At 38.8% G+C, this 18163-nt stretch overlaps 1 protein-coding gene across 7 annotated transcripts in view; it reads left to right on the forward strand.

The window, feature by feature from the left end:
* Positions 1 to 18163, forward strand: part of RGS7 (regulator of G protein signaling 7) — a 588990-nt gene that overhangs the window by 378922 nt on the left and 191905 nt on the right. For 6 of the 7 annotated variants that reach the window (XM_033196582.1, XM_033196581.1, XM_033196583.1 and 3 more), the window contains exon 4: positions 3931 to 3981. The exons of the other annotated variant lie outside the window; for it this stretch is intronic. In XM_033196582.1, coding sequence (XP_033052473.1) covers positions 3931 to 3981 — 51 coding nt within the window. The remainder of the gene's footprint in view (positions 1 to 3930; positions 3982 to 18163) is intronic. 7 annotated transcript variants of the gene reach the window in all.

Raw genomic sequence — 18163 nt, forward strand, 5'->3', positions numbered from 1 at the left:
TTTTTTTCATGAATGCTTAATATTTTTGTGCACCTCTGATTCAGATTCAGTTTGTGGATAGCTGTAGGTGACACTTGTAGCTGCAGATGTGCTCTAATCAGTGTGGGGGGTGGGGTATGTGAACATTAATGGAAGTAATACAGGCTTAGGACAGAGCCTGGTCCAGGCCTTTGCACTCTGCAGGGGGCACAGGTAAGGACGTTCGTTTGCCATTCAGTTCCACGCCATGGGTGAGAAAATGATGTTGAAGTTTAAGATCAATTTAACATCATGTTTAATAATATTGATGTTTAAATTGCACGCCAATAGAATATTCTTTGCACGAGGGATATCTTTCTTTTTAAACTCTCTCAAAATAGAATATGGGGAGGGGAGTCTTGCTATTTATTCATCTAATCTTTTGTTGGCATTTACTGGTCATCTTTTACATGTCAGGTACTGGTCTGGGTGTTTGGGATCCAAAGACAAATAATACATGCTCCTGGCCTTCAGTGGACTTATATTGCAAAGAGAAAGACAGAGTAAAGTAAAGACAGGACGATAAAACCATTGATAAGTAAAAAGAATGATAAAGATGTTAATAGAACATAAATAAAAAACACTTTACCTAGTGAGATAGGGTGGGGTGGGCAGAACAGGCCTCCTGCAGTAGATAATGTTTGAATGGAACTTTATGGCCTCAGCTGGGATTCACCACAGGAAAAAGAGATGAAGATAGAATAGCATTAGCAAAATCATGGAAGGAAGAAACAGTACAGCAGGTGGAAAACTATGAGCAGTGTGATGAGGAAGAATTCTACTTGTTTGTTTTTGCTTGTTTTCATTTTAAATAATATACTGCTAGGATTAGACAATAATAAAAACCTCTACTGCTTCTGCTGAGCAGAGGGAGTACAAAGCTCCACATCTCTAAAAGTGACGTCTGCCTGTAAGAACTCAAAATAAGAGTATGGTCAGGGCTAAACTTTCCATAGGCTACAGTCAAAGTGTGATTTCAAAAAATTCCACAGCTTATTTTGAGGGCTCCAAAATCAAGATAAATAGATGCTATCATATTCTACATATACATTATACGTGAAAAACTTTAGCAGACCCAGCCATTTATTTATTTAATATAAAGCTGGGAAATTGCTGTAAAGGTGGCATTCCTACTACACTTCTCTGGACTGCAGTGCTCCGTTTTCAATTTGAGTCATGCTTCCCAAGATGACTCTATAGGAGCACGTTTCTCTTTCGGTCTTCTGGTTCCAATAAGATACTGGAATTTTTCCTTCTTTATCTCTCTACCTAGCTCTTCAAAGAGTTGAGGTCTTACTCTTACAGATGCAGCATAGGTTAACCTGGTGAGTCTGGGTATGAATTTAACAATTTAAAAATCCATAATGTTTCAACCTAAACCATAAGTATGTTGGGGTGATCACACAATAAGAAAACCACTACAGCATCTGCTAAGTGACACTAACAGTTGGTCAAGTCCAATTAAATTGACTCCTTCAGAGCTGAACTGAGAATACACTTGTGACAGAAATACTCAAAAGTAGGCTAAGAAAGAAAGTTTCCTATTCTCTGAATGAAACATACTTTTAAATTAGGCTTCTTTATATTTCTTTCTGCTCAGAAAAAAAAAAAGAAAAGGAAAGGAAAGAAAGCATAACAGAACAGAATATTTTAAAAAACTTAGTCTCTAAGAGCATTTTTAAAGTCATTTTTCACAATAAAAAATATGTATAGTCCTGGAATGAATGTTTGGCTGTCTTCAAAAGAATGGAAAATTTCCAGTGGCTGCTCACGTATGTTCCACAAATAGATGCTCAATTCTGAAAAATGAGCAGAGTGCATGGGGCTTGTGCAGAAGATTTGTGTATCTGGGAATCCACATTGGTCAAGGATCACTACATATATATGTGAAAAGCTGAGTTCTCCTTTTCTTTTTCAACGGGAAGATCGTGCTTCAAGATAACTTAGACTATAAGGAAGAACGCAACACCCAGACGCGGTCAACTGCCTTCTGGAGAATGATCTCCTTTCCTTTCGACACTCTGAGCTGTTTTAGTAAAAATTCCTTTAGGATCTGGATGAATCTGTCTTCCCAAATGATTTAAATCAATGGTGCTGTGAAAGGAACGCAAGTTCAAGTCAGTACTTGGAGTTATTTTTTAAATGCATGCATACTGAAATTGGCATTGAGTATGAATGTTCTCATAACTTTTGGGACTTTATTGTCAAGTTTAGTAATCAAATTTATTCTTAAATTGATTTTGAACTGATATAATTCAAGCAGCCAGAATTATTTTGCCAATGTTAATGTAATTAATTTGCCAAATCTCTGAGGTGGGTAGACAGCAACTCTAGCCAGCCTCCAGGAGAGGCTGAAATGGAATCTTGGTTCACCCTAAAGTTTCATCCAATTCATGCAGGCATAACACAGTTTACAATGTATGCAAACAATTCACATACATATTTTTCCTGTTTTATGTAGAAAAGAGTTATGCAGAAAACCAATTTTAAATACAAATGAGTGTCTCAAGCAAATCAGTTGCTAAATCTCCCATTTCTGCTCTTATTTTCATCATTCTATTCATCCATGCCTTTGGGCTAGAAGCCTTGACTTCTTTTTTAATCTCTCCGACTTGTAACCTTTATATCTGATTAGTCATAAAGTCCTGAAACAAGTCTGTAATTTCTAAGAAGTTCATTTGTCACTGAACTAAGACCTTTTGCCTTCATTCTTGGATTGCAACTAGTAGACATGTCGACTGCCTTGCCTTCTTTTTGACTACAAGGCATTTCATATATATTGCCAGTCATATTCTTTAAACTTACTTTGATAATGTCATTCTTCTGCTCAAAAATATTGCATGTCTCTTTCTCTGCTTTCCTTATGGGAAAAAAATTTAATTATTTAGCCTAGAATTCAAGACCTGCTGAATACACTGTGCACTCCATTATTACTTTCAAATTTCTATTATTCCCAGTACTTACATATAGACAGTGTGCAGTAGGTTATTTCTGTTGACTGTTTTTCCACCTTTTAATTTTTATATAGGCCCCTCCAGCAACTACGTTGCTCTCTTATTCATAGATAAAAATATATCCTTCAAAATCTAGTTCAAACGTTACGTTCTCTGCAGACCCTCTCTTATCTCTTCTGTGTGCAGTAGAAACATATTCATTCATACTTTGTATTCATCACACATTAAGCACTTACTATGCTCCAAATAATCAAAGATGAATATGACACCCTGCTTCAAGGTTCTTACTTTGGGACATTCATCAGATAAACAGCTGGGCCAATGGTGTGATCAACACAGCAGGAAAAGACTACATGGGTTCCAATGAGGATTCGTGGACAGTTCTGTAAACTCAGTGGACAAGGGGAAGGGACAAGGCAAGTTGTGTCATGTCAGTGAACCTTGAGTGTCTTAAAAACAGTGGGAAGATATTTCAGTCAGGGAGAATACTGCTGTGGAGACACAGAGGTTTGAAATACATAGGAGGGTTCGAAAACCAGAAACAAATTTGGTTTAGCTTGAGAGGAGACACAAGGATGAGGTGGATATAACCAGAAATGACACAGGAACCGTCTTATAAAGTACTGGTTATGCTGTGCTAAGACTTGTACCTGAAATATAGTAGATGCTTAATAAACACTTATTTAGTAAGCAAATCACTTTCTGCTAGTATAGCAAATTTTATTTACATTTAAATATTTCATATTTAATAATTTGCTAGTTTACACCTTGGTTTGTTGAAGGACAACTAAGTATTCATACTCTGTGTTTTCAACATTCCATCTGGGGTAGATCCTTAACCTGTCATTGTAACAATTAGAAATATTTCCTTCTAATATGAACACCAAAGGTAGAGAATTCTTAAAGTTAATATGTATAAACAAAATGTTCACATCTGTTTGTGTTTTTCTTTTTCTAGGTTCAGACATTGTTCAGTGGTTGATAAAGAACTTAACTATAGAAGATCCAGGTAAATAAATCATTTTCCTATTGCAAGAACTTTTTTCTTGGTGGTTTTAAGAATTATGTTTCCTCAGGGATATTTTAATATAGCATGCAAGCAAACCCCTGAAAAATTATAATTCAGTTTGAACTGTGCTTTTAATATTTATGTAAATTTTATGGTAGTCAAAACATATTTAACTAAAAGTTAGCATATTTATACAATTTTTCACATCCTTAATTCTGCCATATTATTTGATTCAGGTCATTGGTGATCGTTAGACTGGATCAGCTGTATACATGTCCATAAAATAATTGTACATATAATTTATGGCAAATGATTATGAATTAATGAACTTTCCCTCTATCAGACACATACATCTCATTAACTTATAATTTTGCCTTAACTACATCTTTAAGTGCGGTTTGAAATCAGTATTTTATTTGTAGTTCTGATGTTTTTTATCATGCCTACATGATGTGTGTGTGTGTGTGTTTGAGAGAGAGAGAAACGGTCTATTTAAGTCATGAACCTGTTCACCGTGTTGGACATTATGTCTGTTCTGTAGCAGAAAACTTAATTTCCAAAGTAAGGGAACAATTTCTATGAGTTCACACTTTGCATTGCCTGGAATAAGTTCCTGCATATGCAAAGCATTTAATGACCTTTTTTTTTTTTTTTTTTTGAGGTGGAGTTTCACTCTTGTTGCCCAGGCTGGAGTACAATGGTGTGATCTCGGCTCACTGCAACCTCTGCCTCCTGGGTTCAAGCGATTCTCCTGCCTCAGCCTCTCAAGTAGCTGGGATTATGGGCGCGTGCCACCACATCCGGCTAATTTTTTTTTGTATTTTTAGTAGAGTCAGGATTTTACCATGTTGGCCAGGCTGGTCTCGAGATCGAACTCCTGACCTCAGGTGATCCACCCGCCTCAGCCTCCCAAAATGTTGGGAATACAGGCGTGAGCCACCATGGCTGGCTACATTTAATGGCTTTTAAAAAATACGTAAAACCTTTCACATGTGGCAAACATTTCACATCACTGAAGGAAAATAAGATGCGTATTGTTCAGAGAAGATTCTGAGAAAACAGAAAACAATAGCTATGAAAAGCTGGCATTACAGTGACTGCAGAAAAGGTCAGTGATATGCCAACCTGTGTAGCACAGCCTTCCGTCTATAAAGAAGAACTTTGCATGGCTCTGGCTCCTGCCTCTGGTGATTATCGCCTTAAAATGGTTTAGAATTAACAGTCCATGAAGATGCAAGGTTTTAATTTTTTCTCATTTTAAACTAGCTTTATAAAGCAATGCCATCAAGAGATGCAGCTCAAATTCTGTCCATAAAGGCCTGTGTAAACCCCCAGCTCATTTGCTGCATGAACTTTTAAAATACTCATTGTTGTGGGTCAAATGGTATTAAAACAATTAAGTAAAGATAAAGCAGCTATTGCCAGCATCATATTATCACCAGGTGAAAAGGGGAGATAATTAATAGGAAAGGAAGCTACAGTCTTACCAAGTTCACGTTTCAGCTCACCTCAGTGGCATGCCTGCTTTTTAGAACTGTAGGACCAGACAAATAATCCCAGTGCTAAAAAATGGATTGACACAGTCATGGCTAATCAGGAAACTACTGATTGGCAAAGACTATTAAGGGTCAGAGGTGAAGTAGATTTTAAAAAGTTATTATTTCTGTAAGGTAAAGACTGGGTCGGGTGCAGTGGCTCACACCTATAATCCCAGCAGTTTGGGAGGCTGAGGTGGGTGGATTACGAACTCAAGAGTTCAAGACCAGCCTGGCCAATATGGTGAAACCCCATCTCTACTAAAAATACAAAAATTAGCTGGGTGTGGTGGCACGTGCCTGTAATCCCAGTTACTCGGGAGGCTGAGACAGAAGAATCACCTGAAGCCAGGAGGCGGAGGTTGCAGTGAGCCAAGATCGTACCACTGCATTCCAGCCTGGGCGACAGAGCGCAACTCCGTCTCAAAACAAGCAAACAAACCTGAAGGTGTAGTTCAGTAAAAATCTAAGAAGCAGAAAACATCTTCACAGATATCATAAGCTAATAAGAAACAATCATTGTTTATAATTTACATGTAGGATCTCATTTTAGGTATAATGTGTATGGAAAACTGATTTTATTTGCTTGCTCAACACTTTGAGGAAGTTTTTAAGATTCATTAGAAGGTGTTATGAAGAGATAAAGTCAAATGTATCCAGGAAGGAACATGCATGTTCTTTAGTCATATTTATGACAGGCTGAAAAATTAGTTTCTGATTTGTTGGTTTGTTTTTTTGAATGAAGTAATTCACCCTAGACAAAATCCAAGGCTCTGTACTGGTTTCAAGAAGAGTTAAGAAACATTAATGATTGTTCTGAATATGTAACAGATTGTGCACATGGAAAATGAATCAATCTGGTGGCTATTCTGATTGCAATTTGATGTGGTTAATAATGTAGCTGATATTATGAAAGTTACTTTGATGGCTGCCTATATAAAACCAATCATATCTTTTGAAACTGGTCATGAAGGGAGACTAAGTAGTTATAATGCTAAGTCTAGTTTTAACTCTATCAAAAACTCCCTGAAGATTTTTAAAAACAAGAAAGAAACCCATACCTAGTTTCTGTCTTGCATGTTTTCTGGTAGCCAAGTGGTCATTTGAAGATCTCCAGGGATCGTTTGATGTTCTAGAAGTCAGTAATTTGCTGAAAGAGGGTTTTGTGGCAAGATAGAAGAAGAGACTAATTCTGGGTATGGGAGCAGGTTCTGATGGCCCATTTGGAGACAGGAAGAGAAGGCTGAATGATCTTCAGGACCATACGTAAGACCCATGAGTCTATATTATTTGCACACTTAGTGTTCAGTATTTTATCAATGAGCACTTAATAACTCATTTCTGTTACAGCAATCCAGGGCACATTGGGCTGAATATTTTACCAGAGGTTTTGGTACCATTAGACTTGTAGTCATACTTTGTTATTATTTTAAAATACAGATGGATTTGAACCTTTTGTTAAAATTTAGGATTTTTCTTAGCTTACATGTATGTGTAATACACATATACACAATTGGTCTGAAATGTTTTTCTTCTACTTTGTGAGTACAATTTTACAAAATATGTCTTTCTAGGAAAATTCCATTTCTTCTTTCATACTTTCATTCATCTAGCAAATATTTACTGAGTTCTTACCATGGGCCAGGCACTGGGAATACAGAATGAATATTCCCTCTTGGACAAATTGATTGTCCTTTGCTTCCAGAATATCACATGCACACTCTTCCTTCTTTTTCACTGGCCATTTGGTTTGGTCTCAGTCTTCTGTGGTGACTTTTCACTCTCAGTAAATGTTGGAAGGTTCAGGTTTCTCTTCTAGGTTCTTCTTCTTTCTGCATCTACACGCTGTTGCTAAGTGACATATGTTGAGAACGCTCCAATTCACAACTTTCGTGCTGACCTCTCTGCAGTGCTCCACACTCACTTCTCCAATGCCTAAGGCCTCTCCCCCGAAAGGTTAAACTCAACAAACCAAAATGGAACCCCGGTTTGTCCACTTCTCAAACCTACTCTTTATTGTAATCCCAAGCTCAGTTACAGAGTTGAGTCTTCTAGTCAAGAATAAACTCTTATCTTTTCCTGTCTTCAATTTTGCTATGTGGTCTTTCAGGAGTACTTCAAAGTTTTTAAAATATAGACTTTGTACATTTCTTACTAAGCTTATTTGGGTTATTTTATTATGTGTTATTATTATTATTTTTGTTTGTTTGTTTTTGAGACGGAGTCTCGCTCTGTCGCCCAGGCTGGAGTGCAGTGGCCGGATCTCAGCTCACTGCAAACTCCGCCTCCTGGGTTCACGCCATTCTCCTGCCTCAGCTTCCCGAGTAGCTGGGACTACAGGCGCCCGCCACCTCGTCCAGCTAGTTTTTTGTATTTTTTAGTAGAGACGGGGTTTCACTGTGTTAGCCAGGATGGTCTCGATCTCCCGACCTCGTGATCCGCCCGTCTCGGCCTCCCAAAGTGCTGGGATTACAGGCTTCAGCCACCGCGCCCGGCCAATGTGTTATTATTATATGTGGTCTTTTCTTCCTATGTATATACTAACTTTCTATTGTTTACATAGATGAAAATGATTGATTTATATATGTTAATTTAATATATTGTTTCTTTGCTACAATATCTTTTTTAAAAGAAATCTTAACTAACTTACTGGAAAACTACAGTACTTTTCCCAGCAGTTTATTAGGATTATATGTAGTCATTCAAACCCTTTAATTATTTGGCAGTATGTTTTGTTGCCTGCGCATATGTTGATATCTTACCTAGATATAAAGTAGATGAGATAGAATTTCCTCTTTAAAATCCTTTAGTTATTGAGTTATTGCATCCATGCTTTTAATATTCTGGTAAAATATGAAGATATTAATATTATTCTTATGTCACTACATACACACACATATATAGATTTACATATATACATATAAGTATATACACATACACACATGGTAGCCTCCCCTTATTCAAGGAAAATATATTCCAAGAATCCCAGTGGATACCTGAAACTACAGATAGTACCGAACCCTCTATAGGTTATTTTTGGCTATACATACATATCTTTAATAAAGTTTAATTTATAAATAAGGCACAGTAAGAGATTAACAATACTAATAAAATAGTTATAACAATATACTAGAATAAAAGTTACGTGAATGTGGCCTCTTGCTGTCTCTCTCAAGATCCTGTCATCTTTTCAGACCAAGGTTGACAGAAGGTGAAACTGCAAAAAGTGAAACTGCAGAGAAGGGAGGATGACTATGTATACACATACTGGGTTTGTTTGTTTGTTTGTGACAGAGTCTCGCTCTGTCACCCAGGCTGGAGTGCAGTGGCATGATCTCGGCTCACTGCCACCTCTGCCTCCCGGGTCCAAGCGATTCTCCTGCCTCAGCCTCCCGAGTAGCTGGGACTACAGGTGCCCACTACCACACCTGGCTAATTTTTTTTTTTTTTGTATTTTTTGTATTTTTAGCAGAGACGGGGTCTCACCATATTGACCTGACTGGTCTTGAACTTCTGACCTTGTGATCCGCCCGCCTCGGCCTCCCAAAGTGCTGGGATTACAGGTGTGAGCCACTGCTCCCGGCCCACATGCGGTTTTTTAAAACTGATTTTTTTATCCTGCCTAGATACCTGTAATGCCTTTTTTTTCCTTGAAATTCAAAATATAAATGGACCATTGCCGTTTCATTGTTTATTTTGTGATATATTTACAAATCTGGTGACTGATTTAAGTATGTTGATTCAGGCTTTTCCTAGTTGAAGAAATTTTTTTTTCTGTTTTGTTATTTAAGTATTTTCTACATTTATAAAATGCATATAATAATAATGTCTACTACTTAGTGCTTTCCTGAGGATTTGATAAGTATTACATTACATACAATGTAAAGAAGTTATTACCACATCTCTTACATAACAGTGCAGAAAATGTTGATTGGCGATTGTAGGTATTTTTGTACTTTTTGTAATAATTGTAACGAATTATTTGCCTGCTTATTTGTTATCATTTCCTGTTTTGAAACAACATTTACTGCATTTACTGATATGCTTCACTCTATTCTACATCTCAATTATTATTTTCTCTGTTTTAAAATTCGTTTTTTAGCTTTCTCTCTCCCTTCTCCATTCCAGATTAAGTTTTTAAGTTTCTACATCATAGCATTGATTCTAATTTTCTTCACTGCTGATTCAGCCCTTTACAGATGCTAATAGAGAATATATCTATTATTGCATGTTTAATTTTTCGTCATTTTATTTTTTTTCTAGTTCTCTATTTCTACCTTCCTTTAGAAAGTCATCTTCTAATCATAGACTCTAAGCATAAAATTATTTTGTAAGTTATCTTTCATCGATTGTTTTATTACATCATGTCATTTAAGTTGAATATTTTAGGTATATATAGATACTGTTATAATCTTACTCCATGTCATTGCATGTCTTAGAAATATTTGTGAATTTGTTTTATGAATTTTTCTCATTTACTTTGTCTCTGGCATGAAGGACTCTACATGGAACTGATCTTTAGTTATTGACAGGTGGATGGATTCTCCTTAGATTACTTAATGTATGTATATGTCAGTGGGATCGACTTCACTTTGCAGCCGGAGTTGGCATTCTGGTTAATATAAATTTGCATTAATAAGTTAGCTTTTTGACAGACTAAGTATGGTGGGGAGTGAGCTGGACCTGTGAGTAATCCTTGCCTCAAGATGTCATGATTATATCATATTGTCTCTGAGTGTGATGGACTTACTTCATTGGAATACATTTCTGTCCTATATTCAACCTTGTCCATTGCCAGGCTCCCTCCAAGACATGGCCATGGCTGATTTCTTCTTTGGTGTTCGTCCTCCACTGTGGGGAGAGAAGCTGTCCATATTTGCAGTGGTTTGATTGGTGCAGCCCCACTGCAGCTATTTTGGGGTGCTGTTGATGTACCACAGTTGATCTACCACAGTGAATGGGATTCCAAGTGTTGTGCTGCCTTCTCACATATATTCTGATGTTTCTGCCCAGCATTGAGGGTTTTATGAGTAATCTCCTAGAGTCTTCTCTACTTAGTACTGTGGTTCTGTCTCGGGAGAATGTTGCAGTCTGGTCTCATATGTGGAATATTGGTTAGACTTTCAGACATGTGCTGCCTTAATTTATAGTGCCAATGCAGATTTTTATTTGTGTCATTTTTTTTGTGGCATTGATAGTTAAACTTCATGTTGCCATCATGCCAGAAGTTGATATTTTGATTTGTACCTTTCAATCATATCACTGTATCACTGAGAATCTAAAAGGTGTGTATTTACGTGTGCGTGTTTGTGTTTATATATATATATACACACACACATATGTGTGTATGTATATAATTCACATATGCAAATGCAAAACAGAATAAATTGCATTAGTCTTACAATTGGACTGTGGCTGACAGATTAAATAAAATGGTACTTTGATTTCATAGAGAGGAAAATTAATGTGCAGCAATCGTTGGATAAGGGCAGGGGGGTTGGAAGGAAGAATTTAGTCCTTGGTGAACATACGTCTATATTGTTGAAATCTGTACTAGTCAAGATTCTCCAGAGAAACAGGACAAAGCAGTGTGTGTGTGTGTGTGTGTGTGTGCGCGCGCGTGTGTGTGTGTGCGTGTGTGTGTGTGTGTACAGATGGATAGATAGATGATAGATAATAGATGATAGATAGATATAAATAGATAAATGATAGATGATAGATAAATGATAGATTATAGAAGATATAGATAGATAGATGGATGATAGATAGATAGATAGATAGATAGATAGATAGATAGATGATAGATAGATAGAGATTTTAAGGAATTTACTCACACAATTTTGAGAACTTGTACTTCTGAAATTTTTAGAGCAGGACAGCAGGCTGGAGACCTAGGCATGAATTCATGTTTAAGGAGGTCTGGGGGCAGAATTCCCTCTTCCTTGGAGAAATCTGTTTCTTTTCTCTTAAGGCCTTCAGCTGATGGATTGAGGCCCACCCGCATTATGGAGAGTAATCTGCTTTACTCAGAGTCTACTAATTTCAATATTAATCTCATCCCAAAATACCTTCACAACAACATCTAGACTGGTGTTTGGTCAAATGTCAGGGTACAGTGACCTAGCCAGGTTGACATATAAAGTTAATCATCACAGTACCCATTAGGAAGCATACCATCCACCACCAATGTCTTCTGTTCACAGTCCACCCCCTTGCTTCCACGTTGTTACATGTTCCCATTGGCAGAGCCCCTTCCCATCTATTGACACTCTTTGCTTTAGCCAGGCTCACTCTGGGGGCACAGTAACTAATCAGACCTCAAAGTAGGAAACTGTGCTGTGCTTCTGAAAGCCCTGTGCTATTTTGCTATTTTACGCTCAGTTGCAGGAAAGTAACTCCACTGATCCCTTAGATTTTTGGCATATCTGGCACTTGGTAAACTGTCAGCTAAATATTTTTCATTCTCTCACCCTTCAGCCTCTAGCACTGGCTTCTTACGATGGTATTCTCAGGGTTATAAGCACAACGTGAGTTTCTGTTTGTGTTACATATGCTATTGCCTCATCCACTAAGACAAATCCCCTGGACAAGTCCAAAGCCACCGTAGGGAAGGACTCTACAATGCATGGACGCAGGGCTGTGTGAACAAATTGGGGCCATTACTGTAACATTCTTCCACATTTGTATTTCCTCTGCCTTTTAAACCTGCCCTTCTGTGATATATCCTACTATCCTTCAGTTTGAGTTTGCAAAATTTGTCTTCCAGAACAGATTTATTGTTTTCTTAGTAAACATGCCTTATGTCTAATTTCATGTCATATTAATTATGGGTAATATTTTGAGCAAATTTATCAAAATACAAAGCTTCAAGAAAGTCTGGATCCTTCACATAATTATTGACAGATATCAATAATTCCTTGACATCAGCTTGCTCATTTGTGCCCCTTGCTGCCTCTCACTGGAAGAGTCATCCTTACCAAGCTCATGGAGTGATGCTGACCAGGGTGAATAGTACTTTAAGACTCTCAGTCTATTGAGTGGCTAAGATTTGAAATGAGTCTTGCTCATTTCAATGAGTGGGTATCAAGGAACGTTATGCATTTCTGTGTTCTTTTTTTTTTTTTTCTTTTTTATTAGACGAAGTCTTGCTCTGTTGCCCTGGCTGGAGTGTGGTGGCATGATCTTGGTTCACTGCAACTTACATCTCCCAGGTTCAAGCTATTCTTCTGCCTCAGCCTCCTGAGTAGCTGGGACTGCAGATGCACACCACCACACCCAGCTAATTTTTGTATTTTTAGTAGAGACAGGGTTTCACCTTTTTGGCCAGGATGATCTCCATCTCTTGACCTCGTGACCCACCCTCCTCGGCCTCCCAAAATGCTGGGATTACAGGTGTGAACCACTGCGCCCGGCCGCATTTCTGTGTTGTTTGAGTGGCAGCTATTTGCTCCATCTTTTTTCCTTCTCTCCATCATCCCATGCTTCCTGAGCTTTCAGCATTCCTTGAGAGGAATCCTGGCATTGAAGATGGTCATGAGCTTTGCAGACATGCTTGAGCTTCAATCCTGATTCAAGCACTTACTAGTTACAGGCATTGGGCAAGTTAATTTCTCTGTTTTTTTTTCTTCCTCTGAAAAGTGTTTTTAATACCATGTTTTGTGATACTTAAATGAATCAACATGCAAGTGGGCCAGAATCTTAATTTTATTTTTATATAGGCCAAATTTTTAAAACTCTGAATATGTGCAAACACATTTAACTGAATCGAATTTTTAAAAAATGCATACAATTATTACACTAGTCTTCAAATACAGCCTATTCCATGAAGCCTTTCTCCCATAAATCAACTCCCAGTGGCTTTTCTTTGCCATGAGCTGAAAGAATATTTGCATTTGATACTACTTCATCTATTGCTTAATTTAATTATCTTTTATGTTTTATTTTGCATATGATGGTCTCATCACTTCAGTTAAATCTAAGCAACATAACGGCAGAGGACACATACCCTCTCCAGCCATCAAATGAAGTGCCAGGGACAATCAATCCTAAATAATCACTTGATTTTTTTGACTAATGGGAACTCACTGAAGTGGCATCAGATTTACGGTAACTGATGATTCAGTTTGTGCTTCTCTTAAATGGATGTGAGAAAGTGAAGAGAAATAAATTTTAAATGAATTGTTCTTTATCTAAACTAAACCCAGTGTAAACAAAATGGTTTAAAATGCAGATAGAAGAATAAGATTAAGGATAAATATAATTTATCTAGGATAAAAACTTAATGACAAATAGCTGCAAAGTTTCTTTCTCTAGAAGCAATATCTGTTGTAAAAATACCAGTGAAAACCAAGATTCAGGCAAATCAACCAGATGTTTTGCTTACACACCATCAAACAACTGGATCAAGTAACTTAATTATCACTGAGTTAATTAAATCAATCCATTGGGCACACCATTATGTAGAGTCTGTCATCTGCCTCCCAAGCCTGCCACAAGTCTTCTGAAGAAGAAAGTGCTCTAAATCCTGTTAATTAATTTAATAAAACTCCATTACAAATGGCCTTTGTATTCCACGAATTTAGTTAAACTGCCAATGAAATTACAGCCCTGGGGACATGAGGGCGCATCAGAACTGAGAAAGTAAAGAATGTCTCTGTCATCTTTCATAATGTTTTGGACTTACACAGTGTTTTATGCTTTTCCAAATCATTCAATTAGATTTCTTTCTTTTTTTTTTTTTTGAGAGTGAGTCTCGCTCTGTCACCCAGGCTGGAGTGCAATGGTGCAATCTCGGCTCACTGCAACCTCAGCCTCCCGGGTTCAAGTGATTCTCCTGCCTCAGCCTCCTGAGTGGCCAGGATTAGCCACCATGCCCAGCTAATTTTTGTATTTTTCTTAGAGACAGGGCTTCACTGTACTGGCCAAGTTGGTCTCAAACTCCTGACCTCAGGTAATCCGCCCTCCTCGGCCTCCCAAAGCGCTGGAATTACAGGCGTGAGCTATGGCCCCCGGACTTCATTAGATTATTTTATTTGATTATCACATCAATATCATGAAGTAGCCAGGCAGACATCTCATCAATTTACAACCAGAAAATTAACAGGAGAGAAACTTGTGAATATCTGAAGTCACAAAAACCTTGAAATAAAAGCACAGTAGGCACAACCTCTACCCTGTGTGCCTGCTCCTTTTTTTTTTTTTTTTCAATTGGAGTCTTCTCTGTTCTCTAGGCTGGAGTGCAGTGGCACAATCACAGCCCACTGCAACCTTGACCTCCCAGGCCCAGGTGATCCTCCTGCCTAACCTTCCTGAATAGCTGGGACCACAGGCATGTATCACCACACTCAGCTGATATTTATTTATTTAGTTAGTTAGTTGGTTTTAATTTTTTTTTTTTTTTTGAGAGGCAGGGTCTCACTGTGTTGCCCAGGCTGGCCTCAAACTCTGGTCTCAAGTGATCTCCCTGCCTTGGCCTCTCAAGGTGCTGGGATTACAGGTATGAGCCACGCCACCAGACTCCTGCACCTTTTTGAACAACTATTTCAGACCTGGACTGCTTTTCCATAAATGGCTGGCAACCCTAAGAGAGCCATGGACCCAGCTGACCCAGAGGCACATTGCATAATGTCTTTTGGAATAAAGTAATGTATTTCTTTGGATTTGGTGATATATATATATATACACACACACACATACACATATATATATATTATTATTTTGTTTGAGACAGAGTCTCACTCTGTCACCCAGGCTGGAGTGCAGTGGCGCGATCACGGCTCACTACAAGCTCTGCCTCCCGGATTCACACCATTCTCCTGCCTCAGCCTCCCTAGTAGATGGGACTACAGGCCCCCGCCACCACGCCCGGCTAATTTTTTGTTTGTTTGTTTGTTTGTTGTTTGTTTTTGAGACGGAGTCTCCCTCTGTCGCCCAGGCTGGAGTGCAGTGGCCGGATCTCAGCTCGCTGCAAGCTCCGCCTCCTGGGTTTACGCCATTCTCCTGCCTCAGCCTCCCGAGTAGCTGGGACTACAGGCGCCCGCCGCCTCGCCCGGCTGGTGTTTTGTATTTTCTAGTAGAGACGAGGTTTCACCGTGTTAGCCAGGATGGTCTCGATCTTCTGACCTCGTGATCTGCCCGTCTCGGCCTCCCAAAGTGCTGGGATTACAGGCTTGAGCCACCGCGCCCGGCCTTTTTTTGTATTTTTAGTAGAGACAGGGTTTCACCATGTTAGCCAGGATGGTCTCGACCTCCTGACCTGGTGATCCGCCTGCCTCGGCCTCCCAAACTGCTGGGATTACAGGCGTGAGCCACCGTGCCCATCTGGATTTGGTGTTACATTTACCTGTTGCGTTCTGGGTACACCATTTTGTTAGAGCAATTTCCTATGTATTTCAACTTGTATATTACAGGTAAATAAAAACAGATCTTTTCTGTATGCTCTTCAAATTGTTTCAAACAACAATCTTGCTTCAGTAGAGGGAAGGGGTAGAAGCATTTAAAATATTCCTTGCAAATGACCATTAAGACCCTTACAAACCTATAAAATATATATTTTGTTGTCCACTGAGCAAACTTTCATGTCCACAGGAAATAAATAAAAATGACTACTTTATTATTGTTCCAGTGCTAGTAAACCACTATCTAAAAACATCCTAGGTTTCTGAGATATATTTAACACTGATGATAATATGCAAGAAGTCATAGTTTGGAGCCATTAAGTATAAATCTAACAAGAATTGATTGGTTTGACCTAATTTCAAGATAATAGATATTACCCAAGCATTCATCTTGCAAACGTGCATTTTATATGATAAACAATACTTAAGAAACTAACAAAGTCCTCATATCTTTGGGTACCTGCTCTCATCCCACACCCTGTCTACTGCAGGCAGAGCTTCATAGTTGTGTACACAGGGAATCTGATGTGTAGTTCTACTTATTTCATGTGAGATGAGCAAGAACTGTAGTTTTCTTTGTGTATTCATTTCAGTGTATTAGTAGCTTTTCTTTAGAAGGAAGGAATTTATTTTTGCCTATATTCTGTTGGTACCCTATCTATGTTCATTCAGGGTGCTATAATAGAATGTAATAGACTGAGTGGCTCAAACAACAGAAGCATTTATTTCTCACAATTTTGGAAGCTGGGAAGTCGAAGGTTAAGGTGCTGGTGGCCTTTGTGTCTGCTGAGGGTCTGCGTTCTGGTTCATGGATGGCTGTCTCGCTGTGGCCTCACACAGAAGAAGGGGAGAGCAAGCTCTCCCGAGCCTCTTTTATAAAAGCACTAATTCCGTTCATGAGGGTTGTGCCCTCACTACCTAATCACTTCCCATATGAATTTGGGGCCGATACAGACAGTCTACAGCAGGTCCACCAAAATTATGGTGTCTTGTACATTTATTTTTATTTTATTTTATTTTTTATTTTATTTTGTTTTGAGATGGAATCTCCTTCTATCGTCCAGGCTGGAGTGCAGTGGTGCAATCTCAGCTCACCACAACCTCTGCCCCCCGGGTTCAAGCAATTCTCCTGTCTCAGCCTCCTGAGTAGCTGGGATTACAGGGGCACACCACCACGCCTGGCTAATTTTTGTATTTTAGTAGAAATGGGGTTTCACCATGTTGGCCAGGCTGGTCTTGAACTCCTGACCTCAAGTAATCCACCCGCCATGGTCTCCCAAAGTGCTGGGATTACAGGCGTGAGTCACTGTGCCTGGTGTATCTTACACATTTAATAACACCAGGAACCTCTTTCGGTTGCCCCTTGGGAATGCTCTAGTGTTCGGAAAGTGAAGAGTCTGCACATGGTCCTCTATGACGTCTGCCATTCAAAGTAATCAGTGCCATTGAGTGCAGTCCCATCGCCTCCAGCCTGTTGGGACTAGCCTTTTTTAACCTGGAAGTTAGCCACACTCTTTCCTTTTGCTCCGCACCCTATTTGTTTTTGGTTTTGCATTTGCATTTGCATTTAAATACTGCATTCTGTAAAGGAACAAGTGACTGTCCATTGACTTGTATAATTATCCAATTGCTCTACCCAACAAAATCTCCAAACCTAGAAGGTACTGAAAGGTCTTCATGAGGTCCATACATGGAAGTTTTCATTGCCAAAGCAGGGGGTATTTCCCCCAGGATGTCTGCCATTATTTCAGACCATCTTTCCTGCTGATAAAGACTTTTTCAGGGTTGAGTTTCTGGCTGCCTTCACTTCCTACCTCTATCACTAGATTGCAGTTCCAGCAAAAAAGAACTATCACACGTGAGCATTAATCAGTTGGGTGCCCCCAGGTACCATGCTGGATGTTTTCCTCTCATTTAGTTCTTATAAGTAGGAAGGGGGCAAGAAAGCTCACACTTACTGAGCATCAACTCTGTGCTGAACATCATGTTGAGAACTTGATATGTGTTATTCTGAACTCCAAGAGAAAAGAAAGAACATTTGAAGAAATAGACTGTACATTTAAAAATGTAAGTCTCAGATCATGAAGCGAATAGGAGAGAGAACCAGTATTCAAACCCAGATAGGTTTGAGGTACAAGCATGAACACTTTCTGCCTCAGGCCAGGGATGTCAGCTTCCCTTCACACATGAAGCCCCTGAGACTCCCAGCTGAGCTGAGGAGCAGAGCTGGGATTCATACCTGGTGTGTCG

Source organism: Trachypithecus francoisi, unplaced genomic scaffold (genome assembly GCF_009764315.1).
Source record: "Trachypithecus francoisi isolate TF-2019V2 unplaced genomic scaffold, Tfra_2.0 Lachesis_group5, whole genome shotgun sequence".
NCBI classification, from domain to species: domain Eukaryota; kingdom Metazoa; phylum Chordata; class Mammalia; order Primates; family Cercopithecidae; genus Trachypithecus; species Trachypithecus francoisi.